This window comes from Homalodisca vitripennis, chromosome 3, assembly GCF_021130785.1.
Source record: "Homalodisca vitripennis isolate AUS2020 chromosome 3, UT_GWSS_2.1, whole genome shotgun sequence".
NCBI classification, from domain to species: Eukaryota; Metazoa; Arthropoda; class Insecta; order Hemiptera; family Cicadellidae; genus Homalodisca; species Homalodisca vitripennis.
The window spans coordinates 26834125-26855301 of NC_060209.1; the positions used below are offsets into that span (position 1 = coordinate 26834125).

Below are 21177 nucleotides of genomic sequence, written 5' to 3' on the forward strand. Positions count from 1 at the left end.
ACTACTTTTATGTGACTGCAACTCAACGCAAACTGTCTACTTGAACTCGGCAGCAACAAATGTAGCGGGGAAGATGCGCGATCGACTACTGCGCACACCGCGAACCCGCCACGTGTCTGACTGTCATGGCGTTAGATCGAAGTTTGAAATAAACGGCCCTCATAGAATCAATATGTGTGAGGGAAACTGTTGGAATGTTCTTGTGCTAAAATTATGAATAATTCTTTATTTACTTGATATTCCTATGATAAAACCAACGTACTATTCAAATACTCTATTTTAATAACACAAGACATTCATAAAGTATAATTTTTTTCTAATAGACTCATAATTGCTTTTGTGCTACATTATGATCTGTTTGAATCCTGTTTCGTTTGTATTTTGAAGAAAAAGAAATAACACTTTCTATATCTGCTATTAAAATAACGTTACTAAAATTCATTTTTATAGATATAGGGCACATAAACTCTTACACAAAATCAGATTGAAGGTTTAAATCTTAAACTGCTATAATTATTTGTACGGTTCATATAATCCCTGGCTCAAAGGTTTTCAGAGGAATGGTAGCGTAAATAATGCCTTGATTGATGAATACAAACGCCCCCTAACCCTTTAGAAATTACTGGTAATGATTGGCCCCAAGACAAATGAGAAACCATTCATCCTGTTCAATGCAAAAAGGCATACACTGTACTTTGAGAGGAAACATTTACCTTAATTATTACATTACTTGGTTAATGATGCATATTTCCCAACGTTTGTTATAAGTATACAAATAGATTTTTTTACAATTGCCTATGTATTTTTATTTCAATATATAAATTTGCTTTTTGACTATCATCTGTCAACCAATAATAGTTTTGCAATTATTTGAACTTTTCATAAGGATGGTAAACTTTACTCAGCTAGGCTTTATCAGTTGTTTTCGACACTTTCACAGTAATGAATTTTTAGCATTTCAACATTAATGCTGGAACTGTAAAATGCTATGACTTTATTTCATACTTGCGTGCACGACACTACCCTTTAGAAGATGAAGAACAAGACGCCTATCACACTTTACGCCCACACTATATTTTGACCACTATATTCTGTAAATTGTGTTTATTTTTACTTAAGGATCATTCCATAATATTCTAATTCTATTTGCAACCATTATTATATATAACAGATTTCCAAATTTCCATAACCCTGAATTTTCAGTTTACTTTAGTAAATAATTTGAAATGGCTTCATCCTAACCTATAATTCTTCAAAATCATTGCAAAAATGAATATTCTGTTTTTAACACAATAAAGTAAAACTGTTAGTATCAAAGCTATTGTGCATATCTCTTACACAATCTCAAAAATAAAACATTAGAGATTTAATTCAACACATTATTCAATTCTACAGTCATTACCTTGCCTAGAATGCATATTAGTTGTCGTGAGTTGGAACGCCTGAAACCCTGGTACTAAAACTTCGGAACTCGGTTTCAGTTGTTCATGATTAATTCTCGATTTACTGAAGCAGCTAAACAGACTGAGGTTACAACATATTCATATTGGTATCCAACTCTAACACGATCGTATATACTCATTGGGAGTTTATATTCAATTCAAGTATGAGATGTTCAATTCCATTCATATTGTTTATGAGATTTTCTAATACAAGACAAGGAACATCACAAAATGTGTCATAAAGACTTAGCTTGTTAGATTATATTTCTCGTTATTTTTTTCTAGGATGTGAATTAAATAATAAAATCAAGAATATTAAGACATACCATGTCCATTTGTATAGAAGAAAGATTAACTTACTCAGTAAGAAATACTTACATATTTTGGTATATCTATTTACCTCTTAAAGCCATTTATTTTAAACTTACCGATTTTGAAACAATTATTTTCAAAGCGTGAACAGTGATTTACACAAAACAATTAGCATTACAATTAAAATGTATCACTCTTGAAACTTAAATATAATACATTCAATTAATGAAGAGGATCTATAAAAAAGGCGATTTACAAAACTAAGAAATAATTTATTATAAAATAACTTATCATAAATACAAAATTTCATTACAATTAAATAAAAATACGAACAGGTCTTTTCGTTATCTAAATGTAAGCGACTAGCTTACACACAACTATACTCAATATATGTACTCAGTATATTGTGTTGTCTACACATGTTCTAGTTACTAGTTAGTTATCTCTCTGCTGGCAACTAGCAATTCATAGTAAGCCATCCAGAAGTTACATCACATCTTCAAACTACTTAACTTACTAACAAACTATTTAATCCTCTTTCAAAAAACTTACGTATAGTATTGAATGATTAATGTGCTAATTTTTTTTCAGTGGGCCGTTATTTAAATAAAAAAGTTTAAGAACCTGAAAACCTGTCTACAATTTCTTTATAAAATATTTGTTTGTGCTTCTTGAATACAATGCATTAATTGGTACGTAAAATCACTTTTTATCGGTTATGCATATATCATGTAATGTTTAACCAATGCTATTCTCAAAATAGAGGCTGCTGCCGTGAAAAAATATAAATACAGTAAAAAGATAATATGGAACCCAAAAAATGTAAATTAGTTAAATAGATGTTGCAAATGTTTGAATATAGATTTGTTTAATAATTATTATTCAAAACTAAATTTATATATTTCCTTAGTACATGTTTTATCCTTATTGAAATACGTTTCACATTGAAATACTGTTGTATCAATCACGTCAATGAAGTTATAAATCAATTATTTCTAAGATAGCATCTTCAAAATAAAAAGCAAAAGTGTACATCTTTTAAGTGTGATAACATAAAAAATGTATTACTGTGAATAAGAGATCTGTATGATTATTTATCAACATATTACAATTGTATTAATATATGGTCATAGTCTTCATCGCATTGGGACGCAATAAAAACAAAATTCTACTAATAACTACTTTGAAATATGAACCAACAAAGTACAATAATACATTGTACATGTCTATCGGATTACCTGTAAAGTTCAAGAAAATAATTTATGTTTTGGTATATATTTTTACAATATTAATTAACGATTCTATTAGTTTTGACTGTGATAATATGAAAAAATTTGAAACTTTTTCTCAGTTTTAAACTCTTTATATTTAAATAAATGCTTAATTCGTCAAAATATTCAAGAAAAAATTTAATAAAAACATGAAAGTTATAAATATATATCAAATGTTATTTTGCATTACTCTTTTTATATTTGAAAATATAATACCCTAAATAATAAATAGTACAACACTTTAATATTGAACATACAACAGCCATTCATAAAAATACCAATTATAGAAATGTCAAAATACTATCCCGATTGTATAAACTATTATCATTATTTATTATAGGAGGAATTCCATTTTCTAAATCCCTTGAACTTGAATAAGGTTGGTGCACATTACAAAAAAAATTCTTTTACTCAATAAAGAATAGTACAGGACGATCGGAAAGTGACTGAATGTAGGAAATGTGCTATAAAAAGTGAAATATTTTTTAAATTTGAAATGATAAAAAGTGGTTTACCGTCTCCAATGGGAGCATTATTTAGTTTTGGATAATCTAATTTTGCTCACTGTAGAAAAAACATTTTATATCAAATATTGATTTATAATTGTTTATAACTTTATGATAATCTTGAACGACAACAGTTTTGAACCCATGCTACCAGACATGATGCAACCTGTGGACAGGTTACGCATCTTTCTATCTTTTCTCTCCCTTAAACTTCATTGTCAGCGGGTCTCAGGCGAGTGCCGAACTGCGATCGTCTGCGGTGCGGTGACCTGAGGACGACGGTGTTGTCGGGCAGCTGTTTCAGCACCTGGTCGAAGGAAGAAGTGTCGTTGTGGGAGAGAGTTCTAGCTCTCCTGGAGTTGCACTGGTTGCAAGGATAGGGGACGGTGAAAGCCGCTGGGAACACGGGTTGGAACCCTTGGCCTCCCTGGCTCCCGGGGCAGTACGGATAGAACACTACAGGGATGTAGCCGATGACTCCGAATGGAGGAATGGTCGGTTGAGGGGGCACAGGAGTGGGTACGATCGGTTGAGGGGTGGGGAGGGTGTTGTTAGTATGATTGGAGGTCACGAGATAGCAAGGGCACGAACTGGGGCTTGGACCGATAGGTAGAGGGTAGGGGATGATATAGACAGGAGGGACACCTCCAGGGTAGGCGCCGTAACTGGGGTAGCTTGGGTAACCGGGGTAGCCGGGATAGCCAGGGTATCCGGGGTAACCGGGATATCCGTGACTACCAGGGTAGCCGGGGAATCCTGAAAATGTCAAAAGTATATTAATACTCTAGATAACACCATATTGTGACACACAAGATTTTTCTCCTTATTCACTCTATAAATTATGAAAATACCTCATACAAGTACAAGGCAAATAATCCCTTACATTGTAATGCTCCTTAGAAAAATACACCTCTTACCAAAACTATGCATACCATAAACATAACATTTATATGTACAGGAAGAAACTTAAGGGATAAGCTGGGCCCCTCAAAGTATAAGGTATCACGCATGCATTCTGTTAATGTGCGCAAGACATTGGCATTGTACCTACAGACTATTTTTTTCGTTATTTGCCCATAAAGTTTGCTACAAATGGCATAGAGGTGTTCTCTTAGTGCCGTGGTGTTTCTATGGAGTGTTTAATATATGACATGTCAAGTTGTAATTAAAAAAATTAAAGTTACTCCCTTCTACCATCCTTTTAAAAGAGGGTTCTAAAACCGTCAAAAACATTAAAAAACATTAAGACGTATGGTGATTGTTGTACATTAATATCTCAATCCGTTTGGATTATATCCAGGCGTATGAAGGCTTAATTTACACCTTTAGATATAAGGGGTGTTTGCCCATAACTTTGCTAGGATTTTCCTAGAGATCTTTTGTTCATGTCATTGTTTTTTTAAGTAATACCCCTCAACCCCCTTTGTAAAAGGAGGGCAAAGTGTTTTTACCCTTCAAAAAAGTTCAAAGAAGTATTTTAATAGGTATGATGAAAATTTTCATTGATACCTCAATCCGTTTTAAAATTATCCAGGTGTATCAGGAATTTACACCCTTTATATAATAAAAAGTGTCAAATTCCGTCTTTTACATTAATTTTCTATCTAAGGTATTTTAAGTGCTATAGTTGAGTTTGACCTATGCTTCGACTAATAAAATATATACAAAAAAAATCAACTTCGATTAACAAGCGCCTACTTTTAGCTCTTTTAATTTACTTTTGTCTAAGATGTTTTTAAGTGCCATAGTGGTAGTTTGCTTGATTTACCGATAAAGAAAATGTATAACTTACGTACGACCAAAAGTAGTTACTGCGATACAAAATATTCAGATAAGGCTGATTAAATACACTTCCGCTATAATTTATTTACGGTTACACAGTTGAGTTTATGTTGTTGCACTGACCAAAAAAATTGACACACATTTGGGTTTTGGAATCCAACTAAGATTTAAAAGCGTTTATATGCGGTCTGCCATGTTTTTGGCGCTATAAGTAATATTGATTTTTATTCCGATTAAGAAAATGTGTGCATACGTAGTCTAAAAATACTACTTTAGTCAAAATACATCCACTTCCATCGCTAGTATTCTGTTTCTGATATAAGGGGAGTATAATATTCCTATATATTTATTTTGCTTTAACTGCAAGCAAATTGTTAAGGAAGAAAACCAGTTTCGATAACCTTATGTGCAAACAATTCACAGCTTTGTTCATCAAGGTGGGTTTTATGATTTTATATGATTTTCAATGCATTAGATGGTATATTCGTTATTGGTATAACGTAAAATAAAAATTAGATAGTTAATATGTCTTTGCAATCTGCATAACACTACCGATCAAGCACTGTATAAATAATCAATATTTTCTAAAATGTAAATGTAAATCAATGTTTCTGTCACTTTTGTGAACTTCAGCTGAAAATGTGAACAGCTGTTTAAGGTCAGTTGATTTTGGATTAAGTGTTGTAAATATTAAATTATTTTCCAGAATTGTTAAATATTCTGCGAAACTTTCCCAATGTTTCTCAGCTTTTAAACCTTCCTTGGACTTTACAAAACTTAAAATTTCAAAACAAAAATTATCCAAAACACAAGTAATATACGTTTATATGAATTTCAAACTTTGCGTTATTTCTGCAAAACAAACGTTCCTAAAATTCTATTCTCTGTAAACCTACGCTATACCAACTTATGATACAATATATATTCTCAACATTGATAAATGCATTACCTGCAGGTACTCCAATCGGAGCTCCTGGCACTTGACATCCTGGCGGTGGTGGTGATATTGGGCGGCCGGTATAATCTACGCATCCAATCCCAGGAGGAAGAGTTGGTTTTTGAGCTGGTATGCTGCCTCCAGGATATTCTGGGTATCCCACATTTCCTTGTGTACTAGATCCATCTGGCCCACCTCCAGTTGCAGGAATTCCTGGACTTCCAGGTGTTCCGGGTCTTCCAGGTTCTCCTCCATGGCCTGGTCCTCCCGATGATCCAGGGCCACTTGGTAGTCCACTACCACCACCTTGACTTTCAGATGAGCCGGGTCTTCCTGGTTGTCCTCCATGGCCTGGTACTCCTGACATGCCAGTACCTCCTGGTTTTCCACCACTTCCAGGTTGTTCAGGTATTCCTGGTCGCCCTCCACTGCCTGGATATCCTGGTGTGCCAGAACCTCCTAGCGGCCCTCCACTGCCTGGTTGGCCTGGTAATCCGCCACTCCCAGGATATTCTGGACTTCCAGGTTGTCCGGGGCTACTTGGTTGTCCTTCACTGCCTGGATATCCTGGACTTCCTGGTGTGCCGGGTCTTCCTGGTTGCCCTGCATTGCCTGGTTGACCAGAACTGCCAGGTGTGCCAGGTCTTCCAGATTGTCCTCCAAGGTCTGCTCCTCCCGGTGTGCCAGGGGCACCTGGTAGTCCACTACTTCCAGGTTGTCCATGGATACCCGGTTGCCCTCCACTGCCTGGATATCCTGGACTTCCAGGTTGTACGGGTCTAACTGGTGGTAAACTGCTGCCTGGAAAACCGGTGCCAGATCCTCCTGGGTGTCCTCCACTCCCTGGATACCCAGGTGTACCCGATCCTCCTCCCTGTCCTCCACTGCCTGGTTGACCGGGCCTTCCTGGCAGTCCTTCACTGCCCGGATATCCGGGACTTCCAGGTGCTCCAGGTTGTCCTCCAGTACCGGGTAATCCTGGAGTGCCAGGAATTCCTGGCTGTCCACCACTACCTGGTAGTCCTGGACTACCAGGTTGCACGGGTCTAACTGGTGGTAAACCGCTGCCTGGATATCCTGTGCCAGATCCTCCTGGGAGTCCTCCACTTGGTGGTTGTCCTCCACTTCCTGGATATCCAGGTGTACCCGATCCTCCTCCCTGTCCTCCACTGCCTGGTTGACCGGGCCTTCCTGGCAGTCCTCCACTGCCCGGGTATCCTGGACTTCCAGGTGATCCAGGTTGTCCTCCAGTACCGGGTACTCCTGGAGTGCCAGGAATTCCTGGCTGTCCTCCACTTCCGGGTAGTCCTGGACTACCAGGTTGCACGGGTCTAACTGGTGGTAAACCGCTGCCTGGATATCCTGTGCCAGATCCTCCTGGGTGTCCACCACTTGGTGGTTGCCCTCCAGTTCCTGGATATCCAGGTGTACCCGATCCTCCTCCCTGTCCTCCACTGCCTGGTTGACCGGGCCTTTCTGGCAGTCCTCCACTGCCCGGGTATCCTGGACTACCAGGTGTTCCAGGTTGTCCTCCAGTACCGGGTAATCCTGGAGTGCCAGGAATTCCTGGCTGTCCACCACTACCTGGTAGTCCTGGACTACCAGGTTGCACGGGTCTAACTGGTGGTAAACCGCTGCCTGGATATCCTGTGCCAGATCCTCCTGGGTGTCCTCCATTTGTTGGTTGTCCTCCACTTCCTGGATATCCAGGTGAGCCTGATCCTCCTCCCTGTCCTCCACTGCCTGGTTGACCGGGCCTTCCTGGCAGTCCTCCACTGCCCGGGTATCCTGGACTTCCAGGTGATCCAGGTTGTCCTCCAGTACCGGGTACTCCTGGAGTGCCAGGAATTCCTGGCTGTCCTCCACTTCCGGGTAGTCCTGGACTTCCAGGTTGTACGGGTCTAACTGGTTGTAAACCGCTGCCTGGATATCCTGTGCCAGATCCTCCTGGGTGTCCTCCACTTGGTGGTTGTCCTCCACTTCCTGGATATCCAGGTGTACCCGATCCTCCTCCCTGTCCTCCACTGCCTGGTTGACCGGGCCTTCCTGGCAGTCCTCCACTGCCCGGGTATCCTGGACTTCCAGGTGATCCAGGTTGTCCTCCAGTACCGGGTACTCCTGGAGTGCCAGGAATTCCTGGCTGTCCTCCACTTCCGGGTAGTCCTGGACTTCCAGGTTGTACGGGTCTAACTGGTTGTAAACCGCTGCCTGGATAACCTGTGCCAGATCCTCCTGGGTGTCCTCCACTTGGTGGTTGTCCTCCACTTCCTGGATATCCAGGTGAACCTGATCCTCCTCCCTGTCCTCCACTGCCTGGTTGACCGGGCCTTCCTGGCAGTCCTCCACTGCCCGGGTATCCTGGACTTCCAGGTGATCCAGGTTGTCCTCCAGTACCGGGTACTCCTGGAGTGCCAGGAATTCCTGGCTGTCCTCCACTTCCGGGTAGTCCTGGACTTCCAGGTTGTACGGGTCTAACTGGTTGTAAACCGCTGCCTGGATATCCTGTGCCAGATCCTCCTGGGTGTCCTACACTTGGTGGTTGTCCTCCACTTCCTGGATATCCAGGTGTACCCGATCCTCCTCCCTGTCCTCCACTGCCTGGTTGACCGGGCCTTCCTGGCAGTCCTCCACTGCCCGGGTATCCTGGACTTCCAGGTGATCCAGGTTGTCCTCCAGTACCGGGTAATCCTGGAGTGCCAGGAATTCCTGGCTGTCCTCCACTTCCGGGTAGTCCTGGACCTCCAGGTTGTACGGGTCTAACTGGTTGTAAACCGCTGCCTGGATATCCTGTGCCAGATCCTCCTGGGTGTCCTACACTTGGTGGTTGTCCTCCACTTCCTGGATATCCAGGTGTACCCGATCCTCCTCCCTGTCCTCCACTGCCTGGTTGACCGGGTCTTCCTGGTTGTCCTCCATGGTCTGGTCCATCAGTTGTTCCAACACTTCCAGGATATCCTGGTGTTCCTGGTTTAACGAATCCTCCTTCTTGTCCTCCACTCCCTGGATGTCCAGGACGTCCTGGTTGACCGGGTCTACCTGGCTGTCCACCACTGCCAGGATATCCTGGTGTACCAAATCCTCCTGGTGTACCAGATCCTCCTGGTAATCCACCTTCTTGACTTCCAATACCACCTTGCCCAGGCTTTCCAGGATAGCCTCCACTCCCTGGTAATCCTCCAGTACCACCTTGGTCAGGTTTACCTGGATAGCCACCACTTCCAGGTCGGCTTCCACTTCCACCTTGCCCTGGTTTCCCAGGATAGCCTCCACTTCCTTCTTGGCCTTCCAAACCTCCTTGACCGGGATAGCTAGGGTAACCACCGCTTCCAGGTTGACTACCAGTTCCTCCTTGTCCTGGTTTACCAGGATAGCCACCACTTCCTGGTGGACCTTCCGAACCTCCTTGACCAGGATAGCCAGGGTAACCACCGCTTCCCGGTTGTCCACTACTTCCCCCTTGCCCTGGTTTACTAGGATATCCTCCACTTCCAGGTGGGCCTTCGATACCTCCTTGACTAGGGTGGCCAGGGTAACCACCACTTCCTGGTTGGCCTCCACTTCCTCCTTGACCAGGATAGCCAGGGTAACCAGCACTTCCAGGATGACCTCCAGTTCCTCCTTGCCCTGGTTTTCCAGGATAGCCACCACTTCCTGGTTGGCCTTCCGAACCTCCTTGACCAGGATAGCCAGGGTAACCACCGCTTCCCGGTTGTCCACTACTTCCCCCTTGCCCTGGTTTACTAGGATATCCTCCACTTCCAGGTTGGCCTTCGATACCTCCTTGACTAGGGTGGCCAGGGTAACCACCACTTCCTGGTTGGCCTCCACTTCCTCCTTGACCAGGATAGCCAGGGTAACCAGCACTTCCAGGATGACCTCCAGTTCCTCCTTGCCCTGGTTTTCCAGGATAGCCACCACTTCCTGGTTGGCCTTCCGAACCTCCTTGACCAGGATAGCCAGGGTAACCACCGCTTCCCGGTTGTCCACTACTTCCCCCTTGCCCTGGTTTACTAGGATATCCTCCACTTCCAGGTGGGCCTTCGATACCTCCTTGACTAGGGTGGCCAGGGTAACCACCACTTCCTGGTTGGCCTCCACTTCCTCCTTGACCAGGATAGCCAGGGTAACCACCGCTTCCTGGTTGTCCACTACTTCCCCCTTGCCCTGGTTTACTAGGATATCCTCCACTTCCAGGTGGTCCTTCGATACCTCCTTGACTAGGGTGGCCAGGGTAACCACCACTTCCTGGTTGGCCTTCCGAACCTCCTTGACCAGGGTAGCCAGGGTAACCACCGCTTCCTGGTTGTCCGCCACTTCCCCCTTGCCCTGGTTTACCAGGATAGCCACCACTTCCTGGTTGGCCTTCGATACCTCCTTGACCAGGGTAGCCAGGGTAACCACCGTTTCCTGGATGGCCCCCACTTCCACCTTGCCCTGGTTTACCAGGATAGCCTCCGTTTCCTGGTTGTCCTTCCGAACCTCCTTGACTAGGTTGGCCAGGGTAACCACCACTTCCTGGTCGGCCTCCACTTCCTCCTTGCCCTGGTTTACCAGGAAAACCACCACTTCCTGGTTGGCCTTCCGAACCTCCTTGGCCAGGGTAGCCAGGGTAACCACCGCTTCCTGGTTGTCCGCCACTTCCCTCTTGCCCTGGTTTACCAGGATAGCCTCCGTTTCCTGGTTGTCCTTCCGAACCTCCTTGGCCAGGGTAGCCAGGGTAACCACCGCTTCCTGGTTGTCCGCCACTTCCCCCTTGCCCTGGTTTACCAGGATAGCCTCCGTTTCCTGGTTGTCCTTCCGAACCTCCTTGACCAGGGTAGCCAGGGTAACCACCGCTTCCTGGATGGCCCCCACTTCCACCTTGCCCTGGTTTACCAGGATAGCCTCCGTTTCCTGGTTGTCCTTCCGAACCTCCTTGACCAGGGTAGCCAGGGTAACCACCGCTTCCTGGTTGGCCTCCACTTCCTCCATGCCCTGGCGTACCAGGATAGCCTCCGCTTCCGGGTTGGCCTTCGATACCTCCTTGACCAGGGTAACCAGGGTAACCACCGCTTCCTGGAGGGACCCCACTTTCACCTTGCCCTGGTTTTCCAGGATAGCCTCCACTTCCTGGTTGACCTCCGATTTCTCCTTGACCAGGGTAGCCAGGGTAACCACCAGTTCCTCCTTGCCCTGGTTTACTAGGATAGCCTCCACTTCCTGGTTGGCCTCCGGTTCCGCCTCCCGTTAGTATTTCGTTGCCTTCTTGTCCAGGATATCCGCCTGGTTTTCCTGCCGTCCCTTCTTGACCATGTATATCTGGATAACCTCCACTTGGTTTTGTGGGGCCCTGTGGCACCGTTGCTCCACCTGGATGACCTATGGGATACTCTGGTTGAAGTGATCCTTCGGGTGTTCCTGGTTGAGGGTACTCAGGCTTACTCGGATTAGGTTGAGGGTGTGGATGTCCAGGTAATACTCCCACAATTCCAGGTTTATGGCCAGGCAGCAATGGCTTATTACCAATGAACCCTGGTTTATGTATTCCTCCTGGTCCGATAGGTTTGTGAGTATGATTATGAATACCTGGTAGGTGAGGATGACCTGGACGATGTATATCAGGCAATCCTGATCCAGGGTGTCCTGGCTTATGAGTGTGATTGAATCCTGGTAAATGTGGATGGCCTGGGCGATGAATATCTGGAATACTTGGCCCTTCAGGTCGGTGAATACCTGGATGTTCTGGTCTGTTTGTGTGGTTCAGTCCAGGATGGGTTCCTTCTGGTTGATTTGGACTTAATGTGGGATGTATACTCGGAATTCCAGGTTTGTGTGTATGATTGTGATGAAGGCTAGGAATTCCTGGAATACCAGGGCGATTAGCGCCTGGTGATTCAGGACCTTCGGGTCTGTGTATATCTGGAAAACCTGGTTTGTGTGTATGATTATGATGTAAGCCTGGACGGTGTATACCAGGTAGCCCTTGACTTCCTGGACGGTGAATATCTGGAAATCCTGGCCGATTGGTTTGGTTATTGTTAAAGCCAGGTAATCCCGGATGACCCGGAAGCCCAGGTTTATGAGTGTTGTTGTGAAGAGTTCCTGGGAGCCCTGGGCCCTGTGGTCTATGTATGCCAGTGTGGTTATGATGAATTACTGGTAGTCCTGGATGTTCCGGATGGTGAATACTTGGAAGACCAGGTTTTTGAGTATGGTTGTGATGAATTCCAGGAAAACTGGGGTGTCCATCAGGTCTATGAACCCCTGGTAATCCAGGCCTATGGGCATGATCTCCTCCTGGTCTATGGATTCCACCGGGACGATGTGGAGGACGTGGAAACCCTGCTGATATTGTAGTGCAATTGCAGCTAGTGCCATTGAAATGCGGTCGGGTTTCATTGCCTCCACCAAAGCCACAACCTCTCGGGAAGTACAAATCCTGCCAAGGAGTTAATTTCCCTTCGTGATGATGACTGTGATCACTTGTAGATTCCTCACCAGCATTTCCGTTTACCGCCTCGTGGTGTTCGTGATGTTCGTGGAGAAATAATTCTACAGGTTGACCAGGTTCGACCGTTCTATAACCCCAACCGTCGGAAACATAGTGGGTTGCTCGAAGTTTGCCCTGGGGATCGATGAAACCGTAACAGCCGTACACTACACCGTCAGGTCCTTTGTTTTCATGATGAAACTGCCCATTCTTCCCAACCTCGTAGCCGTAAATGTATGCCACTGAAACACAAATGTTATATTTACTTTTTGTGTACCATACTAAATACTATTTTTACTGTTAATAAATAAATCAAATCCAATCTATCAGGAAAACTACGTTGCTTCATATTTCATTGAATTACACAAAACTGATGTATTTAATGGATAAAGAGTTTCTACAATATATAAACATTACTCATTGAAGTAAGGTATAAAACTTGGAATAACTAAAAACTGAACTTACAATTCTTGATAAATACAAAACAAATTTTTTAATAATAACCATAAACCCGTTATTTTGGTCAAACATTTTTGAGTTAGGACTTGGATAATAAGTACTTGGATGTTATTGGTCAGGTTAGACTATTTTAAAAGGTTAAATAATCGACACAATTCATCGTGTACTTAAAAAGACTTGGCTACAAATTACATAGTAATAATGATATGGCATGAGACTTGGGAAATTGAAAGTTATATGGAACAGGATTCTATCACATATGATCATAGAATTTAATCCAAATATTTCTTTTTATATATTAACAAAGTTAATTATTGTTATTAATATCAAATAAGTAATATTCATTTTTAATTGTGCATAAACTATATATGAGTCATGTTTTAAAAGTATATTCACGTACTTGTCGTGAAATTCTGTTCGTAGTATTGACTCTTGTCCATATCCATCAAATCCACGATGATCTCCTTGTCGCTGATCGGTTCATTGAGAGCCCGGCCATCTCTGCCTCGCTCAGCCATCGCTGCAGTTACCACAGCCATCACCTGCATAAGTGATTGCTAGTATTAATCTTCGTAAGCCATATGGGCACACAGTCTAGATTTTTATGAAGTAGACAGAAGAATTTTTCCTAAGAAGGCTAACCACAAAATGTGCTGGTTTTAATGGAGATCACATCGGGGCGATATCAAAAGAATTTATTTGAGAATAATATTATCGTTTGGTATTATTAACCCAACCCTTTTATATCTAGCACCCCCAAAACCAATGCGTCAGACGATTTGATTTTTTTTATTAGTGACAAAATCTCTATGTATTTCATGAAAAATTAGGTCAAACGTGTGTAAATGCAACTTGCTGCTTAGACTACGTATTTTAAATCTTTGTGTTAAAATTTCACACAATTTTTACAATTTTTTACAAATTTATTTGCTCTGTGATTTTCTTCTTACCATCAAGATTACCGATAAGACTAATGCAAAACTATTCGCTCACCTACATCCCACAGAGTACAATGCAGCATCATCGAAATCAATTTTGGGTAGATAGAGATGAAGCTGTATGATCATTTCAAGTTTATAGACTATAGTTCATAGGTCATTTAGATTTCGAGATATCGTTCGGAATGACAGACTGATGAAAACAGAATGACATGCTTATAGAGAAACTGACAGAAATTTAATTTTCCCAGCACCTTGGGTGATAGATAGTCTTCATTAGTGCTCGGTAAATAAATAGACCATTAATTTGGGCTCTAATTTTTATTTTAGATCACTTAATTTCTAATGGGTGCTCATAAATACTCATGCATCGTGTAATTTTTCGTAAAGGCAGCAATGCCACTTAGTGTAAAACAATTGGAAACTCTGTAATAACCTCAGTTAGCCTGTGAAGTTGAATCCCACAATGTGTGCAATAACAATTAGTAAATGGCAGCAACGCCACTTAGTGAAACACAATTGGGAAACTCTGTAATAACCTCAGTTAGTCTGTGAAGTTGAATCCCACAATGTGTGCAGTAACAATTAGTAAATGGCAGCAACGCCACTTAGTGAAACACAATTGGAAACTCTGTAATAACCTCAGTTAGCCTGTGAAGGTTGAATCCCACAATCGGGGGGGAGCCCGGGTGTGCAATACCAATAGTAAATGGCCAGCAACGCCCACTTAGTGAAACACAATTGGAAACTCTGTAATAACCTCAGTTAGCCTGTGAAGTTGATCCCAACAATGTGTTTGCAGTAACAATTATTAAATGGCAGAGCGCAACGCTACTTAGTGAAACACGATTGGAAAACTCTGTAATAACCTCAGTTAGCCTGTGAAGTTGAATCCCACAATTTGTGCAATAACAAACAATTAGTAAATGGCAGCAAAAACGCCACTTAGTGTAAAACAATTGGAAACTCTGTAATAACCTCAGTTAGCCTGTGAAGTTGAATCCCACAATGTGTGCAGTAACAATTATTAAATGGCAAGCAACGCTACTTAGTGAAACACAATTGGCAACTCTGTAATAACCTCAGTTAGCCTGTGAAGTTGAATCCCACAATGTTTGCAGTAACATTTAGTAAATGGCAGCAACGCTACTTTAGTGAAACATAATTGGAAACTCTGTAAATTTTTTAACCTCAGTTAGCCTGTGAAGTTGAATCCCAAACAATTTGTGCAGTAACAATTAGTAAAATGCTAGCAGCAACGCCACTTAGTGTAAAACAATGGAAACTCTGTAATAACCTCAGTCTTCCTGTGAAGTAGAATCCCAACTGTGTGTGCAATAACAATTAGTAAATGGCAGCAACGCGCACTTAGTGAAACACAATTTACTAAACTCTGTAATAACCTCAGTTAGCCTGTGAAGTTTGAATCCCACAATTTGTGCAAGTAACAATTAGTAAAATGCAGCAACGCCACTTAGTGTAAAACAATTGGAAACTCTGTTAATAATCTCAGTCTTCCTGTGAAGTTGAATCCCACAATGTGTGCAATAACAATTAGTAAATGGCAGCAACGCCACTTAGTGAAACACAACAATTTAAAACTGTAATATACCTCCAGCCTAGCTGTGAAAGTTTGAATCCTAACAATTGTTGCATTAAGTTGCGCAACACTTAGTGCAGTAAGGCAATTAGGCAACGCCGAGCAACGCCATTAGTCGTAAAACAATTGGAAAACTTGTCTGTCAGTTCTTCCTTGTTCCTGTAGTAAATCCCACTGTGTGTGCAATAACAATTAGTAAATGGCAGCAACGCCACTTAGTGAAACACAATTTAAAACTCTGTACTAACCTCAGTTTAGATTAGCCTGTGAAGTTGAATCCCACAATTTTTGCAGTAAACAATTAGTAAAATGCAGCAAACGCCACTTAGTGTAAAACAATTGGAAACTCTGTAATATCCTCAGTTAGTTTGTTGTGAAGTTTTGAATCCCACAAACGTGGTAAGTAACAATTAGTAAATGGCAGCAACGCTACTTAGTGAAACACAATTGGGAACTCTGTAATAACCTCAGTTAGCCTGTGAAGTTGAATCCCACAATGTGTGCAGTAACAATTAGTAAATGGCAGCAACGCTACTTAGTGAAACACAATTGGAAACTCTGTAATAACCTCAGTTAGCCTGTGAAGTTGAATCCCACAATGTGTGCAATAACAATTAGTAAATGGCAGCAACGCCACTTAGTGAAACACAATTGGAAACTCTGTAATAACCTCAGTTAGCCTGTGAAGTTGAATCCCACAATGTGTGCAGTAACAATTAGTAAATGGCAGCAACGCTACTTAGTGAAACACAATTGGAAACTCTGTAATAACCTCAGTTAGCCTGTGAAGTTGAATCCCACAATTTGTGCAATAACAATTAGTAAATGGCAGCAACGCTACTTAGTGAAAACACAATTGGAAACTCTGTAATAACCTCAGTTAGCCTGTGAAGTTGAATCCCACAATGTGTGCAGTAACAATTAGTAAATGGCAGCAACGCTACTTAGTGAAACACAATTGGAAACTCTGTAATAACCTCAGTTAGCCTGTGAAGTTGAATCCCACAATGTGTGCAGTAACAATTAGTAAATGGCAGCAACGCTACTTAGTGAAACACAATTGGAAACTCTGTAATAACCTCAGTTAGCCTGTGAAGTTGAATCCCACAATTTGTGCAGTAACAATTAGTAAAATGGCAGCAACGCCACTTAGTGTAAAACAATTGGAAACTCTGTAATAACCTCAGTCTTCCTGTGAAGTAGAATCCCACTGTGTGTGCAATAACAATTAGTAAATGGCAGCAACGCCACTTAGTGAAACACAATTTAAAACTCTGTAATAACCTCAGTTAGCCTGTGAAGTTGAATCCCACAATTTGTGCAGTAACAATTAGTAAAATGCAGCAACGCCACTTAGTGTAAAACAATTGGAAACTCTGTAATAATCTCAGTCTTCCTGTGAAGTTGAATCCCACAATGTGTGCAATAACAATTAGTAAATGGCAGCAACGCCACTTAGTGAAACACAATTTAAAACTCTGTAATAACCTCAGTCAGCCTGTGAAGTTCAATCCCACAATTTGTGCAGTAACAATTATTAAAATGCAGCAACGCCACTTAGTGAAACACAATGGTGATTGATTTGTAATAACCTCTGTAATAACCTCTGTAATAACCTCTGTAATAACCTCAGTTAGTCTGTGAAGTTGAATCCCACAATGTGTGCAATTACAATTAGTAAATGGACACCGCACAATCTCTGGCCGAAGCGAAGTTGACCGTTCAGATAATCCAGTCGAGTCGGGGAATTGGGTAAACGACTGGATGTTACTGTATTCCACTTAAATTTATTGTGTAAAGTGTTTCACAAACCGACTGAAATTGGCCTCGTTGTGACAGCTGTACTAGTTTGCGTATGTGAATAACAACAATGTGACATTATTTATTTCAAAATCTATATATGGCATAAATATATGAATATAGCAAATAAAAAAGGTACACATTTCCAAATTATGTTCAAGCTGACATATACTTTTGATTAAATTAAGATAATTTGAATATATTTTTTATTCTATTTTTATTTTTTTGTTACTGTTTAATTACATTATTAGAGTGACCTGACAGATCCTTCATAAATCGTGTAGTTGACTGCAAGTTCATATGTACGATGAGTGTTGATATAAAGATCCTAGAGAACGTAATGTAGGATAATGTTTTGAGAATATTTTATACTAGAAGTGGAAATTTAGGTACAAGTGGTTTGACGTATAAAACTAGACTTAGTGAAAGTAGAATCTTCAGGTTACCTAAAGTTAATAAAGAACTCTATAGACAGTCCATTCAATACGTAGGCCCAAAATTATTTAATCAAATGACTGATGAAATCAAATCGAGTAATAACTTAAAACAATTCTGCTCCTTACTAAAATCCTGGCTATTTACAAAACCTGACATTGCTTTTTTAACGAGTGTATTAATTTAAGTTTTATGCAACCACCTATTACATTGTGAATGTATGTTTTGGAGTGTGGATGTTCTATAGTATGCATGTAAGTGTACGTATGTGATTTTTAGATATTCATATGTAATTTTATGTGATACATTAATTTAATTTTCCATTATTTCAATATATTTGTTTATAAATTGTTTGTAATATTATTTATGATTGTAGTACATAAGATTGTATATTTGTATTTTTGTCATAGCTTTTTTTATTCTTTGCATTGTCTAATTAGTTCCTAGTCACTCTATATTGTATAAACGTCGGCTATATGTATTTATTTTGTTTGTAGTTTTCTGTAGTCTTGTGCAGACGTCGCGGAGAGCAGTCTGTTGACATTTTAGTTTTTTTTATGTGAGAGCAAGTTATAAACTGTTTATTTGTGTATTGTGTATCTGTTACACTGACCAGCTACTTGTTTTTGGTCAGTGACTTCCTAAGTTTTTTTCATTTATTTGTAAACATGAATGTAAATGTTGGAAAATAAAAAAATATTTATTTATTTATATTTATAATTTTGGTCCAAAGAAATTAAGGGTAAAAATAAAAAGCGTAGTAAAATTCCATATAATTCTAAAAAATTTTACAGTTAGATCAGTAAATACCTTCGTTGTGTTCATTCCTTAATATACATATATATATATATATATATATATATATACATAAATTAACATTTCAAATTTAATTTACAATTCATGCAAATGTAATGAATATATAGCAGTTTGTAGTGAAAGTATTGTTACAAGTATTAGAGTAGCTAATAAAATTAATTTTCACAATGCTGGTACTATCTTTGTCATCTTTATTGGTTGAAAGGTCATTGCGTAACCATTAATTACTCATAACCTAACTTTACAGAATGTATATAGTTGATAAGTTACCCATTCAAACCGTATCTACTCTCTGTATGGGATGGTCCAGCAGAAATGCCGCATATAGCAACATTTCCGCGCAACAATGCCTGCTATGTATTCTAATATATTCTGTCCCAATTCCTAATGAAATGTCAAGGCTTAGGATATTCGCCTGACGGGTCGGGTTATATTTTAGATATACAGACATACTAACTTAACTTTAATCACGGTGGATATTTATTTATCTTGGTAATACATTATTTTTTAATCTTATAACTCTCACTACTACACTAAATGACATACTGTACCTCCATTATTCTCAACGACCAAATAATAGTTTGTATCTATGGCTTATTATAACTAACTATAAAAGAAATAAGCCTAGTTAAACACTTTTTCAATTCTTAATGTTTTCTAAAGCAATTCTAATTGTGTTCAAACACCTAATGAACTAATTTAGGCTCGTTTTAATATTCATGTAATTTTTCTATTTTCCAAATTTATACTGTCTTTTCAATAATAAACTTTTGATAACTTGATATAAAATTATTCTAGAAAAATTGTCTACTTTTTGGAGAAATTTTAGACTTATCCTGTAAAGAGTAAGAATCAAAGTCTAGTTGCGATCGTTCTACTATATTTTATTATAAGTATTTGCACTTAAAATTAGGTCTGAGTATGTTTTTGTATTTTCATCAATTGGAAAATCTATATCAATTTTTAGCAAGAGACTATATTAGTATTGTTTTCTCTTTAGACACCTAAATACAAAATGTATAAACTTTATAATTTGAGTACTTAGTACTTGAGTAACTAAACCGTTTTAATAAAAAAAAAAATAATTTTCCAAAAGATCTAATTTTTCACTGTTATAAAATTGAATGCTTCAAAATTCTATTTTACTGCAATAAAAATTTGTAACTGTAACAACAAATCGAAGCAAATCATTTGTTTTTTACATTAACTTTTTTATACTTGAAGGATGAGATTTATAGAAGCAATGCCATCAAAATGGTTATTTGTTCTGATCAAAGTTGGTCAATAGCTGCATTATGTTCAAACACAAACAGTAGGCCGAGTAAATACCCAGCCTAAGTAACAGTTGGACAGTTTCGATCACTGCAGTCTCTCCCCCCTCCCCCTCTCTTCGCAATCCCTAGGGCCTAAATCAGACCGGGTCAGTACTTAAGCTAATACCAAACACATGTCTAGCAGCAGTCCAGCGGGAAATAGATTCCTCAAGTGGAATCTGTGACTTAAAATCCTTAAACACTATTTGTGTTTTGTTATTGCATTCAACCACAAACAATCTACTTTAACTTTTATATAAAAGAATTTACTTATAACCTAACAGTTCAAAATTGAAATATCGGTTTATTTTGCTTTATAAAAGTAATAATCTTTCACTAAAACATGGATCAAAATAAATGAACATGGTTAAAAATGTATATGTATTTATAGAAACTAATTTTATTGATTACAATCTTAAACATTTTAAACTAATTTAATTTGGCGAGATAATAGTTATAGCCTATTTATAAAGATATTGTAAGTATAACATCAATTTATGTATAATAATAGTAAAATAAAAATCTGATTTTACGAAAACAAGTATGGGAATATTATTAACACAAATAAAACTGTCCAAGTGTTTCAAATGTTTTGTTTTAGTTGTAAATGTTTGTAGTGGTTTATGTGTTTAAACTTTACTGTTTTACTTTTTTTACTTATGCAGTAAGTATATTGAACAAATATTATAAATAAAATTAAAACAATAGGGAACCAAAATTAGTTATAAAAGTAAAAACCAATTTACTGTACTATCGTATATCAGAAATGTAATCAAAATTGCTCTAGCCGTTGTATGAAGAACTAACACACAAAAATACTAGAAAAAGTAAAAAACCTTCGTTACATTATCTTATGGATTATGACATTCTGTTATTTGTATTCCACACTATTCTATTTTTAGCTTTACTGTTTTATAATTTCAGAGTATAATTAGACTCACGTGATTTTTAGTATGAATTGTAGATTTCATAATAATGTTTCATGACTTGTTATATCTTACTTTTCTATTAAAGACCTTATTTAATTTATTTTTTCGATTACAGCAGAAATTAAGTCAATTTTGTTTGCTTACTCATAAGCTAGAAACACTACACAT

At 39.6% G+C, this 21177-nt stretch overlaps 1 protein-coding gene across 1 annotated transcript in view; it reads right to left on the reverse strand.

Moving 5' to 3' along the window:
• Positions 1 to 3194: 3194 nt before the first annotated feature.
• LOC124356703 (collagen alpha-2(IV) chain-like) overlaps positions 3195 to 21177 on the reverse strand; it is a 29651-nt gene continuing 11668 nt past the window's right edge. Inside the window, exons 2-4 of the mRNA XM_046807865.1 lie at positions 13579 to 13720; positions 6263 to 12961; positions 3195 to 4287 (exon numbers count right to left, since the gene is read on the reverse strand). Coding sequence (XP_046663821.1) covers positions 3737 to 4287; positions 6263 to 12961; positions 13579 to 13717 — 7389 coding nt within the window. The 5' untranslated portion in view covers positions 13718 to 13720 and the 3' untranslated portion in view covers positions 3195 to 3736. The remainder of the gene's footprint in view (positions 4288 to 6262; positions 12962 to 13578; positions 13721 to 21177) is intronic.